At 42.1% G+C, this 17,299-nt stretch overlaps 1 protein-coding gene across 2 annotated transcripts in view; it reads right to left on the bottom strand.

Moving 5' to 3' along the window:
- Positions 1-6,671: 6,671 nt before the first annotated feature.
- Positions 6,672-17,299, bottom strand: part of zeb2b (zinc finger E-box binding homeobox 2b) — a 117,115-nt gene continuing 106,487 nt past the window's right edge. The window contains exons 7-10 of one of the 2 annotated variants that reach the window (XM_008279892.1): positions 15,854-15,962; positions 12,793-14,807; positions 10,008-10,188; positions 6,672-8,314 (exon numbers count right to left, since the gene is read on the bottom strand). In XM_008279892.1, the coding sequence (XP_008278114.1) occupies positions 7,743-8,314; positions 10,008-10,188; positions 12,793-14,807; positions 15,854-15,962 (2,877 nt within the window). In that variant the 3' untranslated portion in view covers positions 6,672-7,742. The remainder of the gene's footprint in view (positions 8,315-10,007; positions 10,189-12,792; positions 14,808-15,853; positions 15,963-17,299) is intronic. The other variant, XM_008279893.1, reaches the window with a different exon arrangement.

The following is a 17,299-nucleotide window of genomic DNA, read 5'->3' as shown; positions in this document are numbered from 1 at the left end:
CAATTAGTGCTGCAGCTGACAGACTGAAGCTAAAATCGCCTCACACACCAGCAGAATGAGACTAAATGTGAGATTCATCAACACAAAATAGTTTAATTTTATTACTCGTTATTTTATTATACAAGTATTTTGTCTGTTTTTCTGAGTAGCATAAATGGACTACATGTGCATTATAGATGTGCAGTGTTGTGATGTATAATTAAACTGAACCTGGAAGAGGAAACTTGAATCTTAGCAGCTGATACAGAGTCTTAATTAAAGTCAGACACACACCTGTGAATGCAGAGTCTCTTTAATTACACATCCACAGTCTGCAATTGTTTCCAGCTGCGTTGCTTTTAGCCTGTATTATATTTATTTTATTCCTATTATTGGTTAAGACTTGTATTTTATTCATCTTTTGAGAAATATGCAGCTGTGTCTGATGTTTGCTAAGAGACATCCCGGGTGTGTTGAACTTCACCTCAGCGCGCCACGGAGGCTAACGTAGCTTAGCTTAGCTAATTTTAACGTGCAGACTGGAAACGGGTGCACACAGCTAACCTGGCTGTGTTAAAACCTCATAATTACACCTCACAGCACCTCCTAGCTGTGTTATTTCAATTTCAGATCCTTTATATTCAAGCTAAATACAAAAAGAAACGTAAAACCGAAACCGAATTTGCGTTTTTATGTGAGGCCCTGTGTTGAACTTGAGTAAATTTAGCAGCAGCGACCAAGTTTAACCTTCAAATTAATTATAGAATAAAAAGGCATGCTTAAACTCACACTCTTACTTACCCGTGTGTTGTAAAGTCCGGAAAAAAAACGTGTTTTATTCCCTTTGTGATGATGAGCGTCGCTTTGTTTCCACTTCCGGTTTCTTCCGATTAGTGGGCGTGTCCCAATCAGGGGTCAGCCAATCAGCAGCGAGGACCTCCGGATGACCCTGCAGCGTTAAACTCAACAACAATCTGCGTTTTAACATCATAAATGCACGATTATTGTTGAGTTATTTCAGGTTGAAATTAATGCAAAATGTGCTTCAGGTGAAGTCAGGTCACATCCCACTTTGTTTCTACGCTCAGAAATGTTCCATATTCATGTCACAGCGAGGGCAGGAGAGTTGTGTGCCTTGGAATTAGTCTAATTTATATGATTTACAGCAATAATCATATGTGAAGGTGTGCCTTTTGTACACACTTGTTTTCTTATATTTTATTTAATAGGAATTTGGGTGAGGAGAAAATACCTCAAATTAATGGCGATATTAATATTTAAAGCAAATCTGCTGCCCACAGTGCTGACAAAAAAATGCTGAAAATTCAGTTTTTAATATCCCTGTTTATATTACTATTGTTCACCTACCTCATATATATATAAAGTGTAAATAGCTGTATTTTTCAAAGCTGTAATTATTCCTGTATCATCTGCACAATTTAAAATATAGCCCTTGTTGAAAAGAAAGAAACACCGGTGGATGAACTCCAGATTAGAAAGCTTTCAAATGCATCTAACAGATCATAAACGTATCTCACATAATCTCATGATGTCAGGTGATTTTATAAGCAAAGTTCATGTGTTGAGGAAAACCATGAATAAGACTGAAAGCTGCAGAAAAGACGTCTTTTTTGGCTTATGCTAGTATAATCTTTAGTAGCAGTTTGTTTTTACTCGTCAAAAAGAAGCCTCCGAGCTGCATATAATCATGAATAATGCTAAAACTTAACGTGAATCCCAATAAAAAAGCACATGATATAGTATCAGGGCTAAATGACAGCGAGTTTGCACGGTTTACAGCCTGAATTCATGATGGAAACTGGTGTTGTTTTGATAGTTTTGGACGCTTACATCATCTCTTTAAGCAGAAAACGAACAGAAAATCTGACTTTCTTCTGTGTACATGTGGGCTGTGTTTCATTGATTGGATTCCTCCTCTCGTGAGCAGCCTCTTCCATTCATCAGATGCACAACTACCACTGCACTGAGTCATTTTAGGGTTTTGTTTTTTTTTTTGTATTTCAGGGGCTGATCTGTTCTCCAGCAGACTGACTTCAACATGGAAAAAATACTCCTTGAATCCTCGACCAAACCTCAAACCTATTTTCATTCACTGGCCTCCGACGTGTTCTGTCATGCTCTATCACTCTTATTTTGTGCATTAAAGCGTGATCTTTTTTCCCTTACGTCTTCATTTTGCCGCCGATGTTCCCTTTTCTTTTTTTTTTTTCCATGCTGTAACCCCTGAAACACATTTTGCTTTTGTGTTTTTTTTTTCGCGTAAATTAAGCCGACCTGACAGGCGAGAGCGTCTCGTTACCGCTCGTGACCTTTTTGTCTGCGGCAGGATGAGCGGCGCAGGTAAAGGAGCGCCAGCGAAGATGAATAAAACACGACAGACGAGCGTTTCAATGCAAAACGAGTCGATTTTACTACTAAGTGTATCTGTGGAGGCAGCAGAGTAGCCTGAGGCAAAATGTACACTTAGCTTTGGTCTATACAAGGCCCAGCAGTGAATCATCAGAGCTCAGCTGTCCAAAACACACCACCAATCTGGCCCAGGCATATGGCTGCATGACACTCGTATGAATTACTACTACACGCTCGTGTTGTTGTTTTTCCTCCCTTTTAAATGTTCTATGAGCTGGGCAACACTCCCAACACCGTTTTACATCAGAGCAGATCAAAATCAGCGCACCGGCGAGCGAGCGCGGCGGCCAAACAGGTCTGCATGTCGAGCGTAATCAGGTTTGAAACGTCCTGTTTGATTACGTTTCTAATGTTTGTCTGTGATTTCTGTACCAGCATTTACCTGAAGGCCTGAAATCATGCACATGTTGCACATTTTTCACTAAAATCAAGACCATAAAATGCATCTGATGCTGTTGTCTTCATGTCAATAGATTCATTTTTCTTTCTTAAATGCAAACATAGAAAGAGGTCAGAATCAGGTTTGAGAAATGAATATTTGTACCTCCAAATGTTGTATTTCTGAGGGTTTTTAAATCAATTTTTGCAGCACCGTCTACCTCAAGACATGAAATCATACAGATGTTGATACAGTTAAAAAACTGAGCCTCATTTTTCTATTTTAATAAACAGTCGCCCTGACGTTTGGTATTTTGGGTTCATTAATAACTGTGATTAATAAAACAACAGATGCTCAAAATGTCTTGTTTTTCTTGTTTTTATGTGGTGTTGTTTGTTTTTTCTGCGCCGTATCTGGCACGAGAATCACCTTCAGGATGAATGAAGTTGTCTTAATTCAGAAATACATGTTGAAAACATGTCGTTAAATGAGCATTTCGGGTTTAAAATCCTTAAAATACCTCTTATCTTTTGTCTTTTTTATTCATGAATCAATATTTAAAGGTATTTTTCTTCCTGTCAACAAATACCGTGTTGTAAAATGAATATTTGTTTGTGCAAATATTAGATTTCTGAAGTGTTTTTACGTCTAAATGACATCTTTTTGTGCTAAACTTTAAGAATTACTACCTGAAGATAATAAATCATCACAAATCTGGGATTAACTGAGGCACATTTGCCATTAATATGAAGAGAAAGTTTTGTTTGAGGTCTGCATTTTGAGTATTTCAATACTGGAGAAAATGAATATTAGTTTGTGCAAAGACTACATTTAAAGTCAAGCAGACACGACATCAAACCGATGTGGGCTGAGCTGTTGCACATTTCCACTGTAATAAAGACAAAGTTTGAGCATCTGCAGCTTCTTTTTTTCTCCCTCCTGCAGTTTAAATTTTTACAAGGAGCAATTTCAGTCAAGACATATTTCTATAAAAATAAAATTAAGTGCACACACACACAAAAAATCAATGCATTTGGCCATTATGCAGCTTGATTGCAATTAAAAGCTGTCCTCCTCCGGGCTCAGGGCTAATAGTCTGAGACAGTATTGATCAGTAAATGCAGGAGCGGACTGGATTAACATCAGGATCAGCCGATACTCGAGCGTGACAACTGGAATTCATACAGACAACGGTAAATAAAAGCAACTCGACGGGTGCAGAGGAGAAGCTGAAATCTCTTTTTCTTTCACACCTTTTCTCTTCTCTGTTTTCCCGACTCCCCCCGTCTGCCTTCGGCGTTGCAGGAATGTTTCATCACATCCACGCCGACCTCTGACCTTCCCATAAGTTGCCCTGTGAAGTCGGAACGTTCTTTCAGCTTGTGTGCAAGTCTAATAGATGTAAAATGTTAAAAAAAAAGAAAAAGGAAAAGGTTGAAATTTCTCTCTTAATGATAGCGCTGCACTCCGGAGGATTCCCCCCCTTCTCCTTCTTCTTCTTCTTCTTCTTTTTTTTGCCCGTCTTCATTTTTCGCATGTGTAATTGTCCGGGCGGTTCACAGCACATTATCAAATTCATCAGCTAATCATTTAAGACCCCCTCTTTTATCTGCGAGATGGTCGGCGAATGATCCGATGGCGTGCCGATCGATGGCGGAATCGGAATATGCAAAGCGCGTTCTGATGTTTGGCATCGCTCAACCTTTGGCGCTTTCATCTCGGCCCTTTTGATGTTGCCTCTAATCTGCATAACGCCGAGCGAGCGGCTAATGGAGTCGAGCGTCTCCTTCGCTGGAGAGGGCTCCCCCGCCGGAGTCCACCTGTCAGGGCCGGGCGAGGTTGCAGGAGCAGATTTGGGGGAAGCTGGAAATGTGAAGTTCTACTGACTTGTGAGGCTGAAAACTGTGGAAAAAAATGCCAAAATGAGGCGTTAAAATGTCTGACCAAGAGTCTCAACACTTAATGTTCACTATAAAATGATATGAATTCTCACATTTGGCACTTTAACTTCATAAATAAGTTTGATTTGGGAAGGAGAAATAAAGTTCTACGGAACATCTGAGGCCAAAAAAATGATGGAAAAATGCATCCGAGACGTCCAAGATGATGCCTTGTTTTGCTTTGCCGACAGTATAGACACAACAAAGACATATGCTATTACATTTGGTGTTTTGGCTTCTTAAATAACTGAGTTGAGAACCAAAAAGTAGAAGAAATGAAGCTCTGCAGACTATTGGAGCTGATATTTAGCCAGAAAAAGGCTAAAACTGTGAGAAAATGCCCAGACGAGGCCTTAAAATGTCTTTTTTCGGTCTGACCGAGAGCCTCTGCACCCAAGACGTTCACTTTCAAACCTTATATTTGGCATTTTGGCTTCATAAGTAGTTTTCAGAAGCTGACAAACATAAGTAAAGTGCAAAATGAGGCCTTACAATGTCTTATTTTGTCTGACAGAGAGCTTCAACAGCAAAGAAGTTCACTTTAAAATGATATAAATCCTTACATTTGGCATTTTCACTCCATAAATAGGTTTGATTTTAGAAGAAATTAAGTTCTACTGAGCTGATATTTAACCAAAAAATGTCAGAAAACTGTGAGAAAATGCCCATACACACGAGCGCAGACACTTTAAACCGGTATGAATCCTTATATTCGGCTTTTTGGCTTCGTAAATAACTTTAATTGGCGAAACTGGTGCCACTGCCCCTTCAAAATAAAGCCACATGTTGCATTAATTCAACATAAAAGCTACAAAACATGTTGTAAATGGTTAAAAACCCTCTAAATGCACCGTTCCTTTTTGTCTTTGCTCGTTGTTAGCCAATATTTAAAGGCACTTTTCTTATCATCAGCATATTCTGTGAAGCCTGAAAAGCAAATCCTCACGTGTACAGTAAAAAAAAAAGCAATAAAAAGGCTCAGTAACATATTTTCAGTGGATTACCACATAAGCATTAACGGCGGAGGACTTGTTCAGTAAGATACTTGTTGATATTCGACAAATCCAGGTGAGAGAATGCACACCGACGGTTCATTTTATCATCTGAAGGGAGACGCAATAAGCAGCGGGGTCACTTCACTTTGATCCATTTGAACATGTGAATTGAAACTGTATGTAATTAACATAATAATGAGGAGCGGCGGTTTGTGTCGGCGCCGGATGCGAGGAAGCAGAGAGATGGTTCCCACTTCGGAGGGGAATCTGAAAGTGAGAGAGTGAACAAACACGAAGCGCCGACGGGTTTGGTACTCTGTAATTTGGCTACTTTTATTCGAGCAGGGTCATTTTCAAGAAGAAATTACAAATTAAGAATTCAATAATACTTTTACAAAGACATTTCAGGAAAGATTCTTCTTCAGTCATGATATCATACATAGTATTTAACAGTCCCTCTTCATTTTTTTTTTTTAGCTTAAAAAAAGAAACAAAGATGAAGAAAGTGGAATTGTTTTTTTTTTTTTTTTCAGTCGAAAATACAGTGTTTTCACAATTGTATAAAAGTTCCCAAATTTGGAATTTTCCAGTAGCTGGAAAATAAAAGGAAAATAAAATAAAATAAGATTAAACTTCGCATTTCACAATGTTTCAAAACACAATAAATGCTCTCTTTACGTAAAATTTGCCCCTATGATCGACACCATGTTCCTTTTTACTAAAATATATCTATATATTGAAGAACTATAGTACTGTACACAACAGTATGAAATAAATAAAATTAGGAAATATAAAATGGGCCACATAAATAATGTTTTTTTTGTTTTTTTTTCAACCTACAAATAAATGAATGCAATTTTTGTTGTTTTCAAAAAAAAAAAAAGAAGAAATGGTTTGGTGTAATACTGACAAAGTTTTAAAGAAAAAAAAACAAAACAAAGAACTGAGAAAACATTGCACAACATAATGTAAACTAAGGAACTGCTGCCTATAAGTCTTAATACTGACACGGGTGCTTCAAAGAACAACGGTGAACCATTTCATAATACTGAAGCTGGTGAAAAAAAGTAACCTTCCTTTTACACAATACGAGGGTGGCACTTGCAGAAAACACACAGGTTAAAAGGTTTGCATATAAGGCTTCTTTTTTCTTATCAAAAAACACCTTACAAAGGCTTCGTCCTTCATTGTTTTTGTCTTTTTTTTTTTTGTTTGTTGTTTTTTTTTTGTCCCCCATCTGTCCATAAACTGTATTTTCCCTTAAAATGAAGGTCTCTTTAAAACTTCTTCTCTCCTCTTAAGAAAAAAAGAAAAAAACAAAAAGCTCCTTCACAAAGTCTCGTTTAAATTCCTTCATTTGATTCAAGAGGCCTAAAACAGTGTGGCTGGAGATGTCTGTGGCGAAACTAAAGACGACACCGTAGGTAGGTAGGTGATAACAAAGGTAATACCGAAGGACTGTAGTGCAGATACTACTGCTCTTTTTCCAACACTGTATAAATATATACATAGGCAATACTTTTTATTATTTTTGTTCATGATTATAGAAGCGGAGTGCAATTTGTACAAGTCACTAGTTGTGCTATAAATACTATGGAACACAGGGGGTTTATTTGAGGAGGTTAGCACCACACATATTTTTAGGCCTTAGTACTGTACATTTTTTGAAATGTATTCATTTATTCATTGTTCGGTTTGCATAATGCAGCTTATTTCACAAACCCATGCCTCCCTTTCCCCTCGACGCCTCCTCCGGATTGATTTTTCGAGTCTTGTTTCGGCGGGACGTCGTCACCCCGCCCCCCTACTTCCCGCCCGAGGAGTCTTGTCAAAGAAAAGCTTCCCGGAAGCTTCAGGCACGTGCACGTACAGCTTAAAACACGGCGTTTTAAACCGAGCAGGTAAGAATACTGAACCGAAACAACAAAAAAAAAAGAGAGAAAATGAAAAAAAAAAAAAGAACTTTTTTTGTTTTTTTCTTTTAAAAGATGGGAAGCTTCTGAAAAATGTCGCCGCTGATTACATGCCATCCTCCATCGCGTCCTCGTGATCCGATTTGGTTTCCGTTTTGCCGTCCAGCGAGCTATCGTCCATCGAGTGCTCTCCGTTCTCCTCCTCGTCCCTCAACGTGTCCGGGTCCGTGTCCATGCTCTTGCTCTCCTCCTCCTCCTCCTCGAACTCGTCGTCCCTCCGTCCGATCTTTGCGTACGTTCCGTCCACTTCCTTCCGTCCCTCTCTGATCCCTCCGTTCACGGCGTCGTGCCTCATGATGGCCTCGCGCTCCGCCAGCTCCGGGTAGCCCTGAGGAGTCATGCCCTGCAAGTACGCCCGGCTCATGAGCAGCTCGGTGGGCTCCAGGTGGCCCTTCTCGCGGGCCTCCCGCTCGGCCGCCTCCCGCTCCTCCGCCTCCCGCTTGCAGTAGGAGTAGCGGTGGTTCATGTGCTGCGAGTAGGAGCCCGAGTGGGAGAACCTCTTCCCGCACTTGTCGCACTGGTAGGGTTTCTCCCCCGAGTGCAGCCGGGAGTGCTCGATGAGATGGTGTTTGTGTTTGAAGGCCTTCTTGCAGATCTGGCACTGGTGCGGCCTCTTGCCTGCGGAGACACAAAACAACAGAGAGCGGGGAGGACGTGAGTGTCGGGCGGCGCAAGGAAAACGTCCTGCAGCTACAACAAATCACACAAAGTCAGATAGAGGAAAGAAAGCAAAAAACGTTGAGGAAAAACTGGATGGCATGGAGTAGAAATGACATCACGGAGCATTAAATCCAACTTTGACTTACGACTTAAGGCCTTATTTGTTTATTCAAATTGCGAGCGCGATGAGAAAGTGCGCTCGCATTCACGGGCCTACATTATGGAAATTCCCTCCCGTGGTTAAAGCATGGAGAAACTCGACCACAACTACTTATTTTGGGCCTTCGTGCCACACTGATGAATGCAACATAAATAAACTACGGCAAAGCAAACAAACAGAGAAGGCGCGACAAAGGAGTAAACAAATCCGAGATGAGGCCGGAGGGGTAGGGGGGTGGGGAGGAGGCTCCGAGGGGCTACCCTGCTTATCTCCTGACGCGATTCGAGTTCATGGGCCTCCGTTCGGGTTTTTTGGGCTGGGGCTCCTGCGTCTACCCAATGTGACGGGACGCTTCGGATGCCAAGGCAGAAATGAGAAACCCAAGCTGGCCACAAGGGCAGGGTGAGATAGTTTTATGACACAGGGCCATAAACTGTCTGGCTAAATAAACGTCCTCCGGCTTGTAATGTGGCTGGAGCCTCTTTTTTTTTCACTTCACTCGGGATTTCTTCTCAGACCTTAAGTTACCTGCATTCTTTTTATTTTTTTTTACAAGCCACCACTACTAAGAAGCCTTCAAACATCTAATTTTGGCTTCGAGACATTGCTGCTGCTCACCACGTGTGGAAATATGGCCGCCTGCCTCGCACAAATCACATGACTCCCCCCTCTGACTCTGCAGCCAGCAGGCTTTCAAGCTGCACTTCTGCTCCAACATCTGGCTACTTCACTTCTGAGCCGCATACTATTGCTAAAAACAACACACGGCGACACAAACATGAAAGCGTCCGTTTCTGGAGATTTTTTTTTTCTTCTTCTTCTTCTTTTATTTTTTTTAAAGAGTTCACTGTGCTAACGGTGCACCCTCCCTCCCTTTTATGTCCGACCAGATAACACGAAGGCTGCATAAAGCAGCGAGCGCTGCGCTACAGATAGTGGATAAAATAAATGATGCAACCTAGTGAAAGAGGATCTCGGTATAATAACTATAATGAAAGACTTGTTATCAGCGCTGTGAAGCTTCTGAGCGCTACTCCGCTGATGTGATCTATCGCCAATAATGGGGCCGATAAAGGCATTAGGGGCCTTCTATTTTTTTTTTTTTTGCTGGCTTTTATATATCGAGGTGAATTGATGTGTGTCTTTCAAGATAGCAGAATGGTTAACACAGCAAGGATATGATTGCAAAAATAAAGAGCACAATCATCTCTGCCTCGTCCTGCCTACCTGCTTTAATTACACACAAAAAAACAGTTTTGCAAAAGAACACACAAAGCTTTTAAAACACATCAAAAGTTTGAAATTCGTTGGCAACCCTGTCAATGAAGAAGCAAGTTAAAGGGTAAAACAGAGAAGGAGGAAAGGAAGGAGGAAAAAAGGGGGGAAACATAAAATATATATATTCATACTGAGAGGATTTGGCAACACAAACATTGAAAACATAAAAAAAGAAGCATGGGGTTTAAAATAAGGGTCTAGAACAGTATATACCTGTGTGTTCATATTTGTGTCTTAGAAGGGAACTGCTCTTCTGGAATGTTTTGTCGCACAAGTCACACGCGTACATACCACTTTCGGTCTTCTTAATCTTCTTCCGCGACAGACAGGAGTCGGGGTCTGTCATGTCGTCCAGCCCTGACATGTAATCTGGTGTACCGTCGAGCAGGTCCCCCTTTTGGAGAACACAAACAAAAAGAAAAACAAAACAAAAACAAAAAGAAGAGAGAGAGAGAACAGAAAAAAAACAAGAATGAATTCGGTGCGTGTTGATCTAACGCTAGCATTAGCAATACGAGCTAACACAGCTAAACTCACGTTCTTGGAATTGAAGTGCCGAAACATGGTGAAAAGCTAAAATTTATAAAACAAATCTAATAAAAATAACACTTTATTCTGTTAGAGTTGGATTTTAACATCCATTTAGGAGCTTTGGCTTTAGAGCTAGCTTAGCAGAAAAGCTAATACGCTTTGGTTTGAGATGCAATTTATTAACTTTTCTTGTAGTAAAGGGCTTACAGTTTCCTCTAGAAATCAATAATGTCCTCATATCACTTCCACATAAAGTTATTTGTTGTCAAGTTGAACAAAAAGACTTTTTCCCTCGTGTGCTAATTGCTAACAAGTGCTAATCTGAGGGAGTGCCAAAATGCAAAACATGCAAAACAAGGAGCAAAACTATCGTGAATAAAAATCACTTTCATGTCTTGGAGTTTTCTGCCCATTTAGAAACCACAGTTTTAGCTTAGGCTAGCTTAGCAAGAAAGCTAATAGGCTATTGTTGCTGACATCACTAGCTTGGGGTGTTTTTTTTTGCCAAGAAACTCACATGATCTCTTGATGTTATTTTATGATTAACTTATGCTAGCTAACTTGAAGAAAAAGACACCTGGGTGTACATGCTAACTGCTAAAACTGCTAATTTGAGGAAGCACCACAATGCAAAACACAGCTCGGAAGGCAAATTCTTAAAAATGCAAAATATTTCAAGAGTAAATATTACATCATGCAATGTGCAGAATAATGTGCCTGCAAATTAAGTGGAAAAAATGCATTATTAAAAATAACATTTTAAAGAGCTGGACTTGTTCCTCCATATAGGAGCTGTAGCTTTAGCTTAAGCTAGCTTGTTGGAAAAGCTAACATGCTATTGTTGTCAGCATCATTTGAGGTGTCATTTATTTGTTGTTTTAGCAAACAGCAAATAGTTTGTTTTGTCTAGAAAGCTACATAAAGCGTTGATATCACTTTAGCGTAAAGTTATTTGTAGCTGAAGTTGAACAAGAACACATCTGTGCTAATTGCTAACGTCCTCATTTGACTGAGCCCCAAAACGCAAAATACAGCTCATAGGGTGAATTCTAAAGAACACATAAAATGTTTTAGGAGAAAATATCTTATTATGCAATGTTCAAAAGCAATTTTTTAGCTGCGGAAATCTAATAACAAGCTCCTTTGTGTCTCCATTTGTCTCGGTATGAAGCTGTAAACTGAAGCGTTCCTTCCAAACAATCACACAACACTACATGTTCTCATGCATTTTTCATTCCCAGCACATAGCAGCGTTTATTTCTTATAAAACTTTCAGCTCCGGAGTAATATCGCCCATCTATAACTGACAGGCTCCTCATTATGAAACACAGCCGCCATAATGGTGTATTCAGTGTGGTCTAATTTTGTGTTAATTCTGCACATTCCTTTAAAAAATTCTCTTTTATGATGAAGATTAGTCTTAAATATGAATTGATGGAGAACAATATTACAACATTAGAGAAGACACAGTGAACCATTCTTGAAATTGCAAGCTCATATAATGATTAAAATCAGAAGGTGCACCTTAATGGCCAATATTGAGCCACCAAAGCTTTCTTTAATGAATATGTGTGTGATAATGTGAGGACAGCGCTGCACTGTGTTTTAAGAAGGGACCACTATCACTCTGCAATCAATTTGAACTAAACGCCCGTAGCTGTATTTTTAAAATCTAATTTAATAACTTAGAATAGGAAACATTATTAATACTTTTTTTCATCAAAATGGTTCCCTTCTATGTTAAACAGCCTTCAGCATTCACTGGTAATGAACATGGAGACTGTGCATTATTAATCCACATGTAGAAGCTCATTTTGGCTTTGGCGCTCTTTAAAATGCAGCAAAGTTGCGATGGGAAATTTCAGAGAAGTGCACAGCTCCGGGGCTCACCTTTGTCATTTTTACAAAGGCCTTTCACCCATATTTAATAACAAAATATGTGAGTTCAGGCCAGCTCTGGAAGGGGACCGGAGTCGGGAGCAGTAATGTATTCCACACACATCGGCGGGTGAAATTTACAGTGGAGAGTGGTAACAATTACTGGGATTCAATTTTGGGGCCAATATGGGTCCTGTCAGCCGTTTGAACCTGATGCTGTTTGATATGTTGTGCCGGCGTTTTTGAGAGTAAAAATTAAGACGCTGCTAACATCCGGAAATCTGCAAATGAACCTCTGTCGGAGGCTCATTAAGGAAGGAAGAGATAGTCAATTTAAAAGAAGTAAACCTCCAAAATGCCCCTTTTTGCCTCCCTGATACCTCTAATGACGCCTTACTTTTTTCCCCACCTCAAGTTCGTGCCACGGCTGTTTATCTCCACTGACTCTGCCGGTTCGGTCTACCTCAGGTGAGCGCTTCTCTCCACTGATTCTCAAGTCGTTTTTAATTAGTGCAGAAATTAGTTCAGATCATTTTAGAGAATCTGAGTGAGCCTGGGGCTTTTGCAAAACCACAGGTGGCTTATTTACCTGGAAACCTGGTTTCCGCTGGTACTTTCTCCTCTGCTGCATCTCGGCAAAGGTAGCTGCCCCTGCTGCGTAAGTGTAGGCCATGTGTGGTAGGAAGCCCATTTGATCCATGCCCGGGTAGGGCCTAAGACCTGGTATGCTGGCCTGCATCGGGGGCATGAATGTGGCAGGTGGGAAAGCGCTCTGAGGTGGAAGTGACGTGTACAGGGGTTTGGCAGCAAAGGGGTTAATGCCGAAGATGGGGCTAGTGCTTTTTTCTAGGTTTCCGTTGTTGGTAGAGCCTGAGAAATCCTTCTTGAGATAGGCCAAGTTCAAAGGCTCTTCGAAGTGCTCTCGGGGAGACGGGATGCTGTTATGGTCAATGGTAATGCTGTTGACTTTAGGTCTGCTTTTGACAGTCAGTGCATGCTTGGGTTCCTTCATGAGTCTCGGCAGAGACAGGTCCAGCGGCTCAGCCTGCAGGTCTTCTGAAGTCAAGCTGTTTGGAGTGTAGGAGCTGCTGTGAGAGTTTTTGGAAGATGTGGAGGACAGATTTAGCGGGGAGGGGGTGTTGCTGCGGGAGTGGTCCAACTTTTCACCTGCAGGTTTGGCGTTGCCGCCGAACTGGTGGTTTTTCAAATGTCTGAGCGAGTTGTCACAGTTGTTAACGTTGTTATGGAGCTCTGCTATGGAGGGGGATGTGATGCGGTCAGTAGGTTTGAGTAGAGACACAGGTGACCTAGCTGCCAAAGAGTCTTTTGGTGGAGTGTGGTGGTTATTTGTTCCGACAACCATATCCGCGTTGTTCCTGTGCTCTAGTGGTGGGGTTCTGGTAGTGCCGTACTCGTACATCTTCCGCTGCTCGAACCACTCCTTGACAAATTCCTGAGGAAGGCCAACTGCTATGGAAATCTTGAGCAGCTCCTCCGAGTTGGGCTCCATGTTCATGGCGAAATATGCCTTCAACACAGACATGTGGTCCCTGTAGGGGTTAAGGGGCCCAGTGAGTCCCTTCTCAGACAACATGGAGGAGGCTAAGTGGGTGTTCTTCTCCATGAATATCCCTGGTTTGTTGGGCATCAGATTCTCACTGGGCTGCAGCACGGCTTTGATCTCCTCATTCATTTTACACAGGTAGCGTTCATGTTGATGCAAAGGTATTGGCCCGGGGAAGGTTTCTTTGCAATATTGGCAAGCATAAGGTGTAAACATGTTGTTTTCCTGCACCTTCTCATCCACACCTCCTTCAAGCATGTGGTTGGATTTCTCTCGTTTGATATTGCTAATCTGTCTCTTTGAGTCTGTCGTCAAGCTCTGGAGGCAGGCTTTGGCTTCGTTCACTTTTTCTAATGTATAGTCGATGATGCTTTTGGTGGCGCCGTTGTGATTGACGAGTGGAAGACCGACCTGAGGCCCCCCTTGCGATGTCAGCGCCTGTTTCTGCTCTTCCACCTGGGATCCCAGCTCCTTCATGTAGGCCTTGAGCTTGGAGAGCTCCTCCGGCTTGCAGTCCATTTTCTGCCTGCACACAGTGTTGTCCACGATCTGGAGAACCTTCTGCACCTCGCTCAGGTTGTTCCCCAACGGACCTGGGTAGCCCAGGAGCTGCGACTCGAGCCCGGCTATCCCCAGATGCTGCAAGGGGCTCTGGGCCGTTGAGTTGTGGTGGACCCCCAGTGGGCTGTTCCCTCCCATTCCTCCGTTCATGAACGGTCCAGGAGCGCCGAATCCGTGAGACGCCATCATCAGCTTGTAGTCGTTGAAGTCCAGCGGCTCCGTCTTGATGTTCAGGTGGTTGTTGTGGTCGGCGAGGCCGAGCGGCTTGCCGTTCTCCAGTTTCTGCCGCAGCTGGGTGATGGCAGTGTTGGTGGGGGAGGCGGAGGCAGAGGTGGGGGAGGAGCCTGTCTTCATGTTGGTGCGCATCCTGCCGTTGACGGCAATCAGGCCAATGCACTTTTTGCTGCTTATGTGGGAACTGTAGGAGCCCGAGTGGGAGAAACGCTTCTTGCAGTTGGGGCACTCGTACGGTTTTTCACCTGGAACAAAGAATATACACATGAAGTGTAAGAAAGATCATCAAGATCGACGTTTTACCAACAACAAAACCATGTTTCCATATAAATGGCAAATTGGGCTTGTTTCTAATACTGAGAATATGAATAAGGATGTGTGATGCTGCCAGAAACAAAACCAGTTGCTTGCTAATTGCTAAAAAAATCCTCAAAAAAAGAATAAAATTTCATATAAGATGGAAAATTAAAGGAGTCTACAGAGTTTTTTTTAAATAGGGAAAGTTGTCTCTTTCATGTCAGCTGGTGTTTCATGCTGTCCAGACATGAAACCAGTGAAAAAAAAACCATCACTGTATTCAACAAGATGTTTCCATCTCCCATGAAGTGCATTAACTCTTTTTAGAAAAAGTCAAAATCCACCTCAAGTGAGCATAAAAACTTTTTTTTGCAAAATTGTAGATGCATTTATTGGAATTTTGCCATTTCTATTAACTTTTTCGGATGCGATGCTTCAAAAATAAGCATGAGAAATATATTACGGAAACTTCAGCTAACTAATTAAAAAACTTGGAAAGTATCTTTTGCATAAAGGCAATTCAGAAGTGCTTTGCATGAGGCAGAGGAACGCTTCAGGAAAATGTTTAATAAAAACAATGAAGGCAAAATGGTAAACAAGTTCAGTGACAGCGCTGTAATACGTTTATTGGAAGAAATGTGTGTGTTTGTATTGTGATATTTCTACGGCATGAGAAGAACTTGTTTATTTTGCTTCACGTCTTCATGCCTAAGTTATTTCCGATTATCTTAACACGTGTTCAAGAAAAACAGATGAACAACTCTGCCTCATTTAGTTTTGTGAAAGTGAAATTAAATTGCTGATATGCCTCACATGCATTTCCAAGTAAACACTGCAACGCTTGGCAACTGGACGGCTTTTTTTTTTTTTTTTTTTTTTTAGCAGTAGGGAAGATCCAAAATAAACCAAAAAGGAATTTCTGGAGATTCACAGTGTTCTTAAATCACCGTTATGAATATTCAAAGCGCGGGGCAGCGTTCCTCCTGCTACTCACCGCTATGAATCCGGAGGTGTTCCTTCAGATGGTGCTTGTATTTGAAGGCCTTGCCACACTCGGTGCATTTGAACTTGCGGTTGCCGGCCGCTTGGTTGAGCAGTTGGTGCTGCGAGAGAGAGAGAGAGAGAGAGGCAGAGAAAGAGAGGGAGAGAGATTCGCGTTGAGAAAAAAAAAATTTGCACAAACATCGCGGGGGTGAGAGTTCAGTAAATAATCACAATTGGTCGGCATGACAACAAGCAACAAGCCAAATGGCTCCCGTTGCCAACGAAGCATCTTGGCTTCCTGCTCCCACCTCCGTCGAGCAACTACAAGCAGCGGCAGCGATAACAGAGAGAATCACATACCTTTTAATTTCCTGGCTCCTCAGCCAAAGGAGGGCTGCCTTTAGAATTTGGCAGCCCAGAAAATAGAATAAATGAAAAGAGTCTTTTTATTAGAGCGTTTCCCCTTCATTAGAACCGCCGATCTGATCTACTTTTCATTAATTTGGGCCTAATCAGTCCGAAATGTATTCACACTCGTCTGTGAGCTCCTCCGCCCCGCATACCTGTACCCGCAGTAATTAGTTCTGTTTCTAAAACCTTCACGTGTCTCTTTAATAATAATAATAATCCTCGGAGCCGACCTTGATTCGCTGCTCAGAAGGTAAACATTGGGTTTCAAACACCCTCCGTAAAAAAGTCAGAATAATAGTTTCCAGCGCCGGGCGTGTGGACCTGGCTCGTCACTCGCGGAACAATTAATTCCAAGTGGGAGGTGGGGATGTTGGTAAATTAAGGGAAAAAAAAAAACATTTTCTGCGAGCTCGCTGGGGGGAAAGAGGCGCAGCGACTCCCTCCTCCCAGTTCAGCCTTGACAAATGCTGGGGTGTGTGCTGACTCTACCCACATTCCTGGGGAGACAGATGGTGGCGCGCAGGACACTGGGAGGACTGGGAGGAATTGTTCAAACAGCCCCAACCTTCAAAGATCAAGCGGGGAGAGTGGAGGCCCCCGCCAAGCGCCGGAGAGGGACCCCACCGCTCGTATGTTGCTGAGTTGCATAAACAAACAGCAACAGCTGCTTCGCTGCCTCCTCCGCCTCCCCCACCACCTTCCCCTTACCTCCCCCCTGAGGATCCCTGCCCGGTAAAGTTTAGTCTTTGCCACCACTGCTAATAAGACACAATTGCCGCGCCGCTCCTAATTGTGAATGGCACCGACGAAATGCTCTCTTCATGGCTTGCTGTCTGCTGCTGCTGGTGGGCGGGGACCCGACTGCATTGGACTGGATGTTTGCATATGTATAACCTCTAATTAGTCATATTTCAGCTAATTGGTTAAGAGGAGGAGGAGTATTAACGCTTGTAAACATACGAGACGGAACAGCTCGGCACATGTTTACCTATCAGGACCTTATTCTTTATGTTAATCTGACGGCGGCTCGGTTTGTCGCTAATTA

This window comes from Stegastes partitus, unplaced genomic scaffold (assembly GCF_000690725.1).
Source record: "Stegastes partitus isolate 25-593 unplaced genomic scaffold, Stegastes_partitus-1.0.2 Scaffold175, whole genome shotgun sequence".
NCBI lineage: Eukaryota > Metazoa > Chordata > Actinopteri > Pomacentridae > Stegastes > Stegastes partitus.
This window is presented reverse-complemented; position numbering and strand designations above follow the sequence as displayed.